The 13,651-nt window shown below is 47.6% G+C and overlaps 1 protein-coding gene across 1 annotated transcript in view; it reads left to right on the top strand.

Moving 5' to 3' along the window:
* Positions 1-13,651, top strand: part of PREP (prolyl endopeptidase) — a 574,937-nt gene that overhangs the window by 133,359 nt on the left and 427,927 nt on the right. Inside the window, exon 6 of the mRNA XM_069235420.1 lies at positions 1,226-1,347. Coding sequence (XP_069091521.1) covers positions 1,226-1,347 — 122 coding nt within the window. The remainder of the gene's footprint in view (positions 1-1,225; positions 1,348-13,651) is intronic.

The raw sequence follows: 13,651 nt of genomic DNA, 5'->3' as shown, positions 1-13,651 counted from the left end.
AGGCAAGGAATCGTCAACTAGATATTGTCTCTACCAGATAAGGCGTTACCAAAGGTAAGTAACTTGTTTCTTAACTGTTTGCATGCAGCATTGTTGTCAAAGACTGCCTCCAATTCCCTGCTAGCCATGCACAAGGCTCTTTGTGTCTTCTTGCTACCTTCACGTTTAAATTCTTGCTCTAGTTTTTGTATTTCACTCTTGATCTCCAACCTCTTCAACCTAGCCATCTGGAGGAAGTTTGTCTTGTGTGTAACTAGTTCTCCCCTTATAAATGCTTTTGCTGTGTCCCATAAAGTTGCACAATGAAGTTCCTCTGTCTTATTCTCCTTAAAGTAATTCGCTAGTGCCTCTTATGATTTCCCTTAGGACAGGGCCTCCGAAAGCTATAGTGTTCTTCTTCCAAACTCTGAGGAACAGGTTCTGGGTGACCCAGCAGGAGTGTAACGTATACATGGGCATAGTCGGACAGGACCCGTAACCCAGTTTCCAAGGAATCCACCATAATCCAATATAATTGATCTGTGGGTGGGGCTTGTGGACATGTGAGTAGAATGTATAGTCCTTATCTCCTTTGTGGTGAGTCCACCAGGTGTCCACCAATTGTAGGTCATCAAGGCCTTGTATCATAGACGGTGGGGGGTGAAGTGTTTGCCACAAAGCTTGAGAACTGTCTATGTTAGGATTAAGGGCCACATTGAAGTCTTCTCTCCTCCCACTATCATGTTTGTAGCTGAGTGGCTAGCTATAAATACCTGACCACATAGAACTAAGGCATCCCCAGCCTTTGCAGGAACATTCTGGTACCTGCATGTACACCAGCAACTACAAAAATGTACAACGCCAAATAAAAGCATTTCTGTACATGGGACCAAGACGTGGGCTTTATCCTAAATTACATGCAGCCCCATCAAGTGCTTACATTCTGGGCCTGCCAAAGAGTGTCCTTAAAAAACCTTCACGGAGCGTCCATCTTGGAGGAAGTTCATGGTTCAGAAGAACAGAAGACACTGCCTCTTTTTTTTTTTTTCCTTTTCACAAGGGATCAAAAAGCAATTCACAAAAAGGATTTTAGTGCCTTCTGACCTATACAATACTCCCAGTTCCATGGGAATTAAAGACCTTATTGACCCAACTCATGTTGTCTTTCTTCAAACTGATCCATTGGACGAATCTGAAATTTGTTAAGATGCATTTTTGTTTCAATGCAATTAATTGTCTCTTTCAGGTACTGAGACTTCTACCAATCTGCACCAGAAGCTCTATTACCACTTCCTGGGGACTGACCAGTCAAAGGATATTTTATGTGCCGAATTTCCCGAGGAGCCCAAGTGGATGGGTGGAGTTGAGGTAGGAAAAAACTATATGGTTCATAGTTGTTTTCTCCTAATTGTTTTCTTTTTGCCTCTGACCTAGTTTTCATTGACTCTCAAAATATCAATACGTTCCAATGCACATTAATACACAGAATCCTCTATTTACCCTCTTTAACTTTATTTTTCTCCAGACATTGGCTATTTCCTGTCCAGCTGTTTACAAACTTCACCCCTATGTAGACATCCAGTGTCCCACACTTTCCCCATTTCTTTCTGTGTCAATGTATGCTTATTCTTCAAGTTCTCCTCTGATAATTAAACAACATTCTAATCCTTTCAAGTCCCTTAGTTTCTTTGGTATATTTTAAACTTATTTCGTATTCCTTTTTAGAATACCTCTCACCTGCTCACCAAATTTTGCTTTCTAAGTTTACATCTGTGTATCTAAAAACGCCCTACCATGTTAACAGTAACTGCCTTTCACAAAAGTTGTTTGCGCAGTAAATAATATATAGATCTATATTTAGATAACCATATAGAATTGGATGCAGGAGTGTTCCCTTTATTACACTGTCAGCCTCCACTTGTTAATTGATTTAATTTTATTCATTTTACATTTCCTCTGAACCTTTCCTGCAGACATATGTAAAAAAAACAACAAAAAAAAGTTAAAATCGTATAAAGCCATGTAACACACAGAACATGGTCTACAATTAGATAGTACAGTCGCGGTGCATTTCCAAATGGATTCCCTTCCCCATTTCACTAAAATACATCTATACAATAACATGCAGGAACATGCTTCTACTTTGTACAAAGTGCCATGCCGAGGGAATATAAATCGCATCGACAAGGATCCAATTATAAACATTAAATATTAGGGCAAGGGTCTTTGATTTTGTCAACCTAAACTATATGCACACATACATACATATGTACATATATATATGTTCAATGGCATGTGTATCTGTGGATACACATGCTATGCTTTATTCCACCATCTAGTGTTGGGCTCGGAGTGTTACAAGTTTTTTTTTTCTTCGAAGAAGTCTTTTCGGAGTCACAGGATCGAGTGACTCCTCCTCTCGGTCATACTGCTCTTGGGCATTGACTCTGTTATTAGATTGTTTTCTTTCCGCTGTCAGGTTCGGACGTGTTTCCTCTCACTCCGAGATTTCTAATTGGAAACTTTAGAAAACTCCCTTAATCGTTGGTATTGTTTCAATCGCGTTTCCACCTAGCCTCGAACCGACAGTACTGGCGAAAATTAAATGTCACCCTTCTGGACGTGTGCGCCCAACTCTGGCCTACCGCGTCGAAGCCTGATGGATCGGACCCAATTTGATTTGGTCTCCGATGCCACGCGAAATTTCTCTACACAGACCAACACCTTGTATTTAATCTGGGTCTTTCTCCCGATCACACAGAAGAGGATTGCGAGGCCTGCCGATTGTTTCGGTCCAAGAAGACCCTGCGTGATCGGAGAGCCAGAAGATTGGAAATGGCGTCGAACAGTACGGAACATCTCAACACCATGGATGAAGAACAGGCGCAGACGGCAGTTTCTATCAGAGACACTGACTCCGAAGAAGAATCGGAAGAAGATAGGCCTATCAATGCTGGTCCGCACGTGAGTATGTCTGTCCCTGCGCTCCCTTAAAAAAAGTCCTTGAAGGCCTTGGAGAGCCATGGTTCGACCCGAAAAAAAGACTCTTGTCGACCGACCTTCGAGTCCGGCGTCAAAAAAGGCCACTCCTCCGTCTGTATCGTAGTCTAGTAAATCCATCAAGAGTTCAGCTTCCGATTCGAGCAAGCGTCCTCACTCCTCGGAGTCGAAGCTTTGACGCCCTGCTTTGGAGCCAAAACAACCGGCTGTATTTTTGGGCCCGAAAAAACTACCAGATTTGGAGCTGAAAAAGTCTTCTTATTCAGAAGAGCAAGGACTTTCAAGCCTTCTTAAACAGAGCTCAAAATCACTGGATGAACAGTCTTATAGACCTTCTGATCATGCTTCTGAGGACACTGAGATCCAACCTATCCTTGAGATTATGGATGAAAGACCATCAAGGATTCACATCCTTAAAGAGACTGGCAGAATTATTACTTCACCTCCTCTACAGACCAAAAGAAAGTTGGCCTTTCAAGAACATTTATACACTGCTCCACCACCAGCAAAAATGTATAAACAGAAGGTGAAGCCATTACCTATCCATGCTTCTCCCCCTCATTCACCACAACTTTTTCTTTTGCCACTAGCCCACCACCTTTACCTTCACCAACTCATTCACAGTATTCACATGGTGATACGGTTGCTCCAGATCCTATTCCTGCCAATGATCCAGACTTATACCCATCTAAGCCTTCTCCACCAGAGGACTCTACTCCATCTACGCAGGTTATTTCCGGGGCAGCAGCATACCATGAGGTGCTTATGCACACTGAACCCCTAGAAGAGGATTTTCTCCTTAACACGTTATCCTCCATGCACTCAAAATATCAATACGTTCCAATGCCACCTGGCATGATTAAACATGCAGATCAAATATTCAGAGAACCACTCAAAGCTAGGGTTATAACACCACGCATTGATAAAAAATATAAACCTTCTCCTACAGAACCTGATTATATTACCCACCAAGTTCCTCCTGACTCAATGGTAGTGAGTGCGGCTGTAGTTAAATAATTGTAGGTGTCCGCCAGAACTTATGACATTGAGAGTTTTACGTCCGTTAGTCCTAAATTATTTCAAAATTATGTTCCTTAAATTTGTATTTTGCTGGCAAACTAACAAACCATAACGTACATCTTCCTTAAGTTAGTAAATGGGGGCTTATTACCATTTTCTCTTTCCTTTGTGATGTTGCTAGACTGCACCCATAGACGATCACCCCGGCTAAAGCAAAACTTATTTCCTGTGAGTTTGTCAGACTGTTTGCAAAGTTGTGACACTTTTTCAGTTGAAAAATGTTGCTGGCACTGCCATGCATCATCAAAGGTGAAATTGTTGGTGTACTTCACTAATAAGTACACTGGTTACTTGGCCTCCCATTCCTCCTTTACTTTCTGGGCAGATGTGGATGAGCAGTTAAGAGTTAACTCAAATGTGTGGGATTGAATCTAAATATAGTCCATCTCCGATATAACCATTGTGGAAAATATGTGACTGCCCTTTTAAAGATGTGAGTTTTTATAAATATGTAACAGAAGAAGGACAAAACTTTTCTTGTTTACTGTGGACAGCATCCATCTTTAAACTTATAAACTCAATTTTCACAAATACAAATTTGTTAGCCTCAGACTGAGAAGGCCATTAAAGTTTGTGATTTGAGGAGTTTTTTGGAGGCAGGTGATTCTTGAATTTCATCCCTACACATTTCCTCTAACAGAATGTGATACTGCTCTAAAGACCCACCTCCCTCCGCTGGAGTCTTCAGGGCACATGTGAAGCCTACTCCTGTCTCCCACGCCTACTCAACCTGTTTTGTAATTTCAAATGTATCAATCTTCTCTACGGCGCTCTGTTATAATGCAGTTTAGTTTACTTGTCCAATGTCACACTCTCTAGAATTCTCCATTATCACGAAACAATGTTGAAATGATCTATGTATGCCAGACTTTAAACATTCATGTGACATTACATTTGGTTTCTATAGACCCGCGATAGTGAAAGTTTGCTTGCAGATATTGATCTAGAATTATGCCTGCTGTAATTTGGGTTAACACATGTAGTTGAAATGACTACAGAAGTATATCCTGATGAAGCGTGGAATTCACATTGCTCTATTCACTTGCTTGGTCTTCACTGGGCATTTTCATACATGAGCAGATTTGGAATCCTTTGAATTATTTGTTGGCACAACTCTAGTCAGGATGCAAAGTTTAGAAACCTCTCTGATGGTTTATTATGCTTTGAGGACCCTCTATGATTGCTTGCTCAGATATACTTTGGAGCTAATAAAAATTGTTCGATAGTGTATGTCTTTTTTTTTTTTATAGAATAGATGAGCATGTGTTCCCAGGGTGTGAATGTTTATTATTACCTCAAATGTGTTTTTTTTTTTTTTTACCATGTTGAATGTCTGGAAGCCACTCCCCCACTCTAACACTGAACACTCTACCCCATTCCTATTCCTGTCTGTATCTTACTTATGTAGGAGGTTTTCTAGAGTTGTAAGTAGAGCGTGGTCAGGAAAAAAAGAGCAGCCAGATGCCTTTCTTAGTTGCAGGTTTTCTTTCTCAAGCTTGAATGAGGGCCAAATTTGAAATGACCAACATATGACGCTGTCATTACTATGATAAAACAAGAGTGAACGTCTCCTAAAGAGCACGAGTCTTCATTGCAGTTCCTGAGTCTCATGCTTTACTTTGTTAAGGTGTTACTTCCCTTACTTACAAAAAGTTAAACTACAAAAACAGAGGGCAAAAAACAATTTTTCCTTTAAAAGTTAAATAACATTTGGAGTAGGAGCTTCCAATTTCTGAAGTTCATTGCTTGAGGGAGGACGTTCTTCCAGGGCAAGACATACTTCATATCTGTATCCATCAATAAGTAGCCATATGAAGTGCTTAATTTCTAGAAGAATAAGTGCTGAGTCCCAGCGTTTTGCTCAGAAGCCAGGGGCAGGCACCAGTAAATGTTGTGGCTGTCAAATCCCAAGGGTGCGTAGTATTCATTCCACCTCATGCCTCTCAGTTGCGACTCATGGGTCACCGAGGGGGCGGTGCGGTGTGCGAGGGACGACAACACATAACATTAAAAAAATGTATATAAAATAATACTTACCTCCACTCCCGCGATGCTCCATTCCTCTGCTCTTCTGTCTCCTCCAGCACAGGCTCCCAGCCTGCCCTGTGGCCAATCCTGACGCTGCTCAGAGCAGCGTCCGGATTGGCTGGGAGCGCCCAGCCAGGGGCCTGTGCAAGCACTCTCCAGCCCTGCAACTGTGTTGCTGGGCCCGAGAGACCCTACTGCGCATGTGTGTTTGGCTGGCTTCAGACCGCCGGACAAACATGCTTGCACAGTGAGGGGGAGCGCTGAGTGCTTCTCCTCATTGCTCGTCACCCCAGTGGCCCCGCTCCTTCCCCCCAAAATTATAATAAACCTAGTTTATTATAGTTTTTTGGGGGAAAGTTTGCAGCTGCCGCTGCTGGCGGGGGGGTGGTGACGCTCCTCCGCCCTTATGGAGGAGCCACTCCTGGTGCCTCTTTAGTCTATCTTTGTACACTCCCTGACCCCATCAGCTTGTTTCATCTCTGCTTTCTCCTTTTGTCTCTGCTTTTCAACCGCTGTCTTCTGCCTTCTTTTCCCCCGATTTGTATTTCTCTGTCTTGCACTGGATAAAGGTCTGTTGAGGAAAAGTAAGTGCTGGACTTCAAAAATGAATGCCAGTGGATGCTGCCTTTCACCACCAGCTCAAATTAAGCACTGACTATATGCTAGCTATGATAACATATAAAAACCTGGACTGCAAAAACACTCAAAAATGTTGATTACCAAGATCTGCATTGGGGAAAAAACGCACCTGAAACCACCATAAAGTACCAGGCCTCTAAATATGCTGAGACTAGAGTTTGATTAGTAAATTGACGGTGTCTTCGGTATGTGGTAAGTGAGAATGGCAGGATTTGGGAATTCAAAATCAGTTGAGGTTTGTGAAGGTTATTAAGTATATAAGTTTGATATTTTAAGTCTGTTTAGAGTCCATATGTTTTAGTACGTTTTCAAGTTAAACGATTTTTAATTAAATGATCCACACCATTCACAGTCAAGCACTGGTAGAAATAAAGCCAAATTGTTTTGATCTCAGCAGTTTTTCATACCTTGTGATTTATTATTTCGTGAATTTAGAACATTTTCATGCTTCTATTTTGTTCATTCACTCTAGTTGAAACAGTACATGTGTTTCGTCCAGCTGTGGCTTTTCCAAGGCTCAAAATAGTTTATAATGCCCACCTGTACAGAGTACAAAAATAAACATTGCAAAGGCAAACGTTGCCCTTATATTTAGACAGACAGCTCAGTGAGGTTGTGTTGCCGAAGCGCATAGTCCATTAATAGAGGTAGATCTTCAAAGCATATGTCAGTTGTAGATAATAAACCCCCTAGTGCATGAACATCCTAGTAACTGACCAATATCACATTTGAAAAGGAAGACATGTTAATGTACCGCATTGTTCCAAATAGACATAGACCCTCATTACAACCCTGGTGGTCGGTGTTAAAGCAGCATAACACCGGCAACAGGCCGGCGGTAAAAAAAAATGGAATTATGATCATGGTGGAAACCGCCAACACATACAGCCACTTTAACACTCCGACCGCCACGGCGGTAGCAACAAACACCACAGCAGTAAACGCGAACAGCTAGGCGGAAGACAAGGTTCCGCCCACTGTATTTCAAGAGGCCTATCCACCACCTTTTCCAGGGCGGTACCAATGCCATCAAAAGCACGGCGGAAACAGTGTTCTGAAGGGAAACGACTCACCTCTCAACACTCAAGGAAGAACCAGGATGGCATGGAGCCCGAGCTGCAGGTCTTTCCCATACTGGTGTATCTGCTCATACACCAGGAGCACCAACGCCGGCGGCGATGACCACGGTGAATACTGCACCTAGCACACAAGGGAGGGGGGGAGGAAAAAGAGAGTGACACACACACACAAATGCAACACCCACCCCCCCACCCCCACCCCCAACCTCACCCTCAACACCATAAAGAAAAACAGATGCAACAACATTACATATACACCCCGTAACCCTCTGGAATAACGCAAGGACAAAAGGAATGGAGTCAAATGAGTGTAATATTAGAAATAGTTAGTAATTTGTTCAGAAATCAAAAACAGTATTTACAATATATACAATTTATACAAAAGGTGGGACAATGCCCACTCAAAATGTCCGTGTCCCCCTGGGCCAAAACACATAGGCCAAGCCCACACTTGTTTCCTGCCTCAATACTGAGAGAACACTGCAGGGGCATCAGGTCAAAAACACACAGGCACCTCAGGGGGACGGGAAAGGGGGAGCGCCTCAGCCAGAAGATGGTACTACGCCACTGCTCCTGGAGGGGGCTCCATGCCCACTGCTTGGTCCTGGGGAGTGCAAGGTCACAGTCTCTCAAGTGGGTGGTTTGCCCACTGCTTGGTCCTGGGGAGTGCAAGGCCACAGTCTCTCAAGTGGGTGGTTTGCCCACTGCATGGTGCTGGGGAGTGCAAACCCACAGTCTCTCTAGTGGGTGGTTTGCCTACAGCTTGGGCCTGGTGAGTGCAAGGCCACAGTCTCTCTAGTGGATGCCTTCTTCCACTGGTTCTGGAGGGGGCTTTGTGCCTAGTGTGCTTCATCCTGCCAAGGATAGGGTGAGTAAATGCCTTCTTCCACTGGTTCTGGAGGGGGCTTTGTGCCTAGTGTGCTTCATCCTGCCAAGGATAGGGTGAGTAAATGCCTTCTTCCACTGGTTCTGGAGGGGGATTTGTGCCCAGCGTGCTTCATCCTGGCAAGGATAGGGTGAGTGGATGCCTTCTTCCACTGGTTCTGGAGGGGGCTTTGTGCCCAGTGTGCTTCATCCTGCCAAGGAGGGGCTGAGTGGATGCCTTCTTCCACTGGTTCTGGAGGGGGCTTTGTGCCCAGTGTGCTACATCCTGGCAAGTATAGGGTGCGTGGATGCCTTCTTCCACTGGTTCTGGAGGGGGCTTTGTGCCCAGTTGCTTCATCCTGGCAAGGATAGGGTGAGTGGATGCCTTCTTCCACTGGTTCTGTAGGAGGCCTTGTGCCCAGTGTGCTTCATCCTTCCAAGGATAGGGTGCGTGGATCCTTTTTCCACTGGTTCTGGAGGGGGCCTTGTGCCGTGATGCAGCACATGAGGAGTGCATGGTCACAGTCACTCACCTGGGTGTCAGACCCACACGATTTTCTGTGGGCAGGATGCATGACACACCATGGAGGCAGGACTACAGTCCATCTGCCGGCAGGGACGGCTGTACAGTGGTTGCAGTGCTGGTGTCGGTGCTGCCAGTGGTGGGTGGAGGCTCCAGCCCTTCCCTGGCAGCCTCAGACGACTGCCCACTGAGGCTGCTGCTGCTGACAGTGGTGCTCCTTGCGGCGGTGCAGGTGGCGGTGCTGGCGGTTGTGGGGATAGCGTAGCCTCCAGGCCTTCACCTGCAGCCTCGGATGGCTGAAGTGCCCTGGCTGGTGTTCTGTGCCCCTTCCTGCCCTTGGCAGATGGTGGTGCCTCCTTACTTCTGGCAGCTGGAATCTTTGACTTGGCCTTGCAGGCTAGTGGTGCCTCCTTCTCCTTGCTGGATGCTGTCCCCTTCTTGCCCTTGCCAGGTGGCGGAACCTTCTTGGCCTTGGCAGGTGTTGGTGGCACACTGGCTGGGCTGACGAGTGCCGCCTTAGAGCCTCTCACAGCTGCAGAAACCACAGCGGACATGGACTTGGTGGCTGAGGTGCTAGGCTGGGTTCTTGCCACCCTGGGGCGAGGTGAAGGACAAGGGGGGAAGGGGAGGGAATAGGTCAAGGGTGGCGAGGAAAAGCTTTTTAGGGACATTGGGGTGGGAAGAGGGTGAAGGTTTGGGAGTGGAGGAAGAGGGAGTGCTTGTAGGAGGTGTCAGTCTGCTGTGTTTGGGTGCAGATGCATGAGCTGGATGCTGTTGTGAGGTGGATGGCTGTTGGGTGGGTGTGTGCTTGCGTTTGTGTACTTTGGGAGGAGGGGCCACAGACACAGTGGGAGAGGACATAGGGGACGTATGCATGGATGTGGGGGTGGTGACTACCAGTGAGGGGTGTGTAGTGATAGGCGTGCTGGTGATGGAGGTAGTGGAGGAGGATGTAGTGCATGCAGATGTGAGTGGAGATGCTACTGGAAGGGAAGTAGACGAGGAGGAGGACACAGTGGGGGCAGTCGATGCTGGTGTGTCTGCATGGTGATGGTGCTTGTGTGAGTGCCTGTGAGATGAAGTGTGGTGCTTGTGTTTGCCTGAGCCACTTCTGTGTGTTGATGTGGGTGAATGCTGGTCTGAAGGTGTGCTTGGGATAGGTTGGGGTTGAGGAGATTGGGACTGGGTAGAGGAAGTTGGAGGGTGGACGCTGGAGATAGGGACAGTGGCTGCCATCAGTGCAGAGGCCAGAGCCTGAAATGCTCTGTTGGGACGCCACGCCAGAGTGAATGCCCTCCAGGTATGCATTTGTTTGTTGCAAATACCTTTCGACACCCTTGATGGCATTCAGTATGGTTGACTGCCCAGCAGTGAGGGAGCTCAGGAGGTCAATAGCCTCCTCACTGACGGCAGCAGGGCTGACTGGGGCAGGGCCAGAGGTGCCTGGGGTGAAGCAGATGCCCACCCTCCTGGGTGAGCGGCCACGGGAAACATACTGAGGGGCTGCTGGAAGGGCGGTGCGGGTAGGAGGGTGGCGGCTGAACCTGTTGTTGTGGTGGGCACAGAGGTGTCCGCCACCGCCAGGGAGCTTCCATCAGAAGAGGAGTCGCTGTCTGTAGTGTCCCCTCCTGTCTCCGTCATGGTGCTCCCCTCGCCCTCCATTCCACTGGTGCCCTCACCGTCGGTGGATTCGGCCTCCAGGCCCATGTGGGATGCAGCTCCCTCTGTCACCGGTGCCTCTGCTCCTCTGCCAGATGATGCTAATGCACACAAGGACATGGTGACAAAACAAGACTGGGGGGGGAGAGACTGAGGATACACTTGGTCAATGCCAGCAACAACACTACCGTTGGCGTACACAACACACAGGGATCAGCCCTATGCACTAGGCCATGCACTACCAGTTACAAGGCTAATCACCAGCCCATGGGGTACATTGCCCAACGCCATTGGCTGCACACCTGAAACCAACAGGACCCTGCCCAGTAGTAGATGCCCACTAACACTATTGGGGTTGGAGTACTTCAGAGCCTGACCAACAAGGGACCTACCCTGCCAGTTCGCCCTGGCCTAGGGGAAACCCACATCCCTCACCCAGGTACAACCTTAACGCGCACAAAGTCATGATTCAGAATCTGTACTCACCCCCTTGTGGCTGCTGTGATGCCTTCAAGCGCCCATCCAACTCCGGATAGGCCACCGCCAGGATGTGGAACATCAGGGGGGGGTCAGGGTATGACGGGCACCCCTTCCTTGTTGGGAGGCCAGCCCCAGCTGGGCCTCTGCCGTCTTCCTTGCCCAGCAGCGCAGATCCTCCCACTGTTTGCGGCAGTGGGTGCTCCGCCTGTCAAAGACCCCCATGGTCCGCACGTCCTTGGCAATGGCACACCAAATACCCTTTTTCTGATAGGCGCTGACCTGCAGGAAAACATGCATAGAAAAAAGGGATTAGTCATACCGCCCGGACTGTTACACTCATGGCCCACAATATCCCTCCATCCCCTTACGCACAGACATTGACCACCAGACATGCAGCACTCTGTCCAGGACCCCTCAGCCCCCCTCCCCTACACAAGGCTTACACACACAGCAATCCCTACATTTATGGCCTACGCATCATGCTCACAGTGTTCTTACCTGTTTGTCTGGAGGACCACAGAGTAAAGTGTACTGGGGTAGGACCCCATCCACCAGTCTCTCCAACTCCTCCGAAGTGAAGGCGGGGGCCCTTTCCCCAGACACTTGAGCCATTGTCGCTTCCGGACACAGGTCACAGCAGCACTTGCAGTGTAGGTCCTCTCCTGTTGAAGGTCAGATAGCAAGTGAATGAACAGATAGAAAATGGCAGTCATGTCCGCGGCGATGCGTACATCGCCATTGGCTCCTGGAATCCATAGGGCCCAATGATAACCAATGCGAAGTCGCTGGGCGGTCATCGACCGCCCACCGCAATTGCGCACAATGCCAGCGGAATTACCTCATTTCCACTTGTCTCTTCTCACAGGTCAGGCAGCCGCCATTTCAGGGGGGGCACAGGCCATGGCACCTAACTGCGTCACAGCAAACATTGGCACATCAACTGACTTTCGTATTCACATACTGTTTCTGTAAAGGGACAAATGCATTTTTATTTTCACATATGTGTGAATATGACCCTCTGCTCACGGTTTTCCACCCTAGAGTCCAACCAGTGAGGATGAATAGGAGATGGAGACATTCCCCCGAGTGCAGACCCCTGATGGACCTGGCACAATGGAGAACAGACACATTATCCTTACCTACAGACTTGATAGGGCCCCAATCTAAGAACTGTGTGCCCAATTGGAGCCAGACCTGATTTCAGCTATCCCCCAGCCCACAGGTATCCCCCCTCTAGTGCAGGTCCTGTCAGTGCTCTATTTCCTGGCAAGTGGTTCCTTCCAAGCAACAGTGGCCATGGCATAAGGGATGTCTCAGCCAATGTTCTCCAACGTATTGACCAGAGTGTTGTCTGCCCTTCTGAAACTCATGTGCAGCTACATCGTATTCCCCCAGGTGGAGGATTTGGCCACAGTCAAGGCTGACTTTTATGCCCTGGGACATATCCCCAACATCATTGGTGCCATTGATGGTACACATGGCATTTGTCCGCCCCCTCCACTCCACCCCCCCTGGAGAAATTAACAAGTGTTCAGGAATAGGAAAAGCTTTCACTCTCTGAATGTGCAGATGGTGTGTTTGGCGGACCAGTACATCTCCCATGTCAATGCCAAGTATCCTGGCTCTGTGCATGATGCCTTTATTTTGAGGAATAGCAGAATTCCATATGTGATGTCTCAACTCCAGAGGCACCGGGTGTGGCTAATAGGTGAGCCCATGGTCGCCACCCAGTTGATGTAGGTATATGGGTGTGGGGTTGTCCCTAAGGGTGAGTGTGTGTCTAACAGGTATCCCTCGATATTTGCAGGTGATTCTTGTTACCCCAACCTCTCATTGCTACTGACCCCAGTGAGGAATGCCAGGACAAGGGCAGAGGAACGTTACAATGAGGCACATGGGCGAACAAGAAGGATAATTGAGAGAACCTTTGGCCTCCTGAAGGCCAGATTCCGGTGCCCCATCTGACAGGTGGATCCCTGTACTACTCACCCAAGAAGGTGTGCCAGATCATCGTTGCATGTTGCTCAACCTGGCCTTGAGACGCCAGGTGCCTTTTCTGCAGGAGGATGAGCCTGGAGATGGTCTTGTGGCAGCGGTGGAGCCCTTGGACAGTGAGGAAGAGGAGGCAGAGGAAGAAGATGTGGACCACAGAAGTTCACTCATTCAACAGTACTTCCAGTGACACTCAGTTAAGACACTGTAACTTCACTTCCCATTGCAGTTTTGTGTTAGACATTGAACATGGCAGCCTGATTTCCCTGTGTCTATGGCCACTTACTGTACCCTTTGGCATCTCTGTTTTCAGATCTCTGTGCCCCAC

This window comes from Pleurodeles waltl, chromosome 5 (assembly GCF_031143425.1).
Source record: "Pleurodeles waltl isolate 20211129_DDA chromosome 5, aPleWal1.hap1.20221129, whole genome shotgun sequence".
In the NCBI taxonomy this organism is placed as follows: domain Eukaryota; kingdom Metazoa; phylum Chordata; class Amphibia; order Caudata; family Salamandridae; genus Pleurodeles; species Pleurodeles waltl.
Note: the sequence above shows the minus strand (reverse complement) of the source record. Positions and strands in the feature narration are given on the sequence as shown.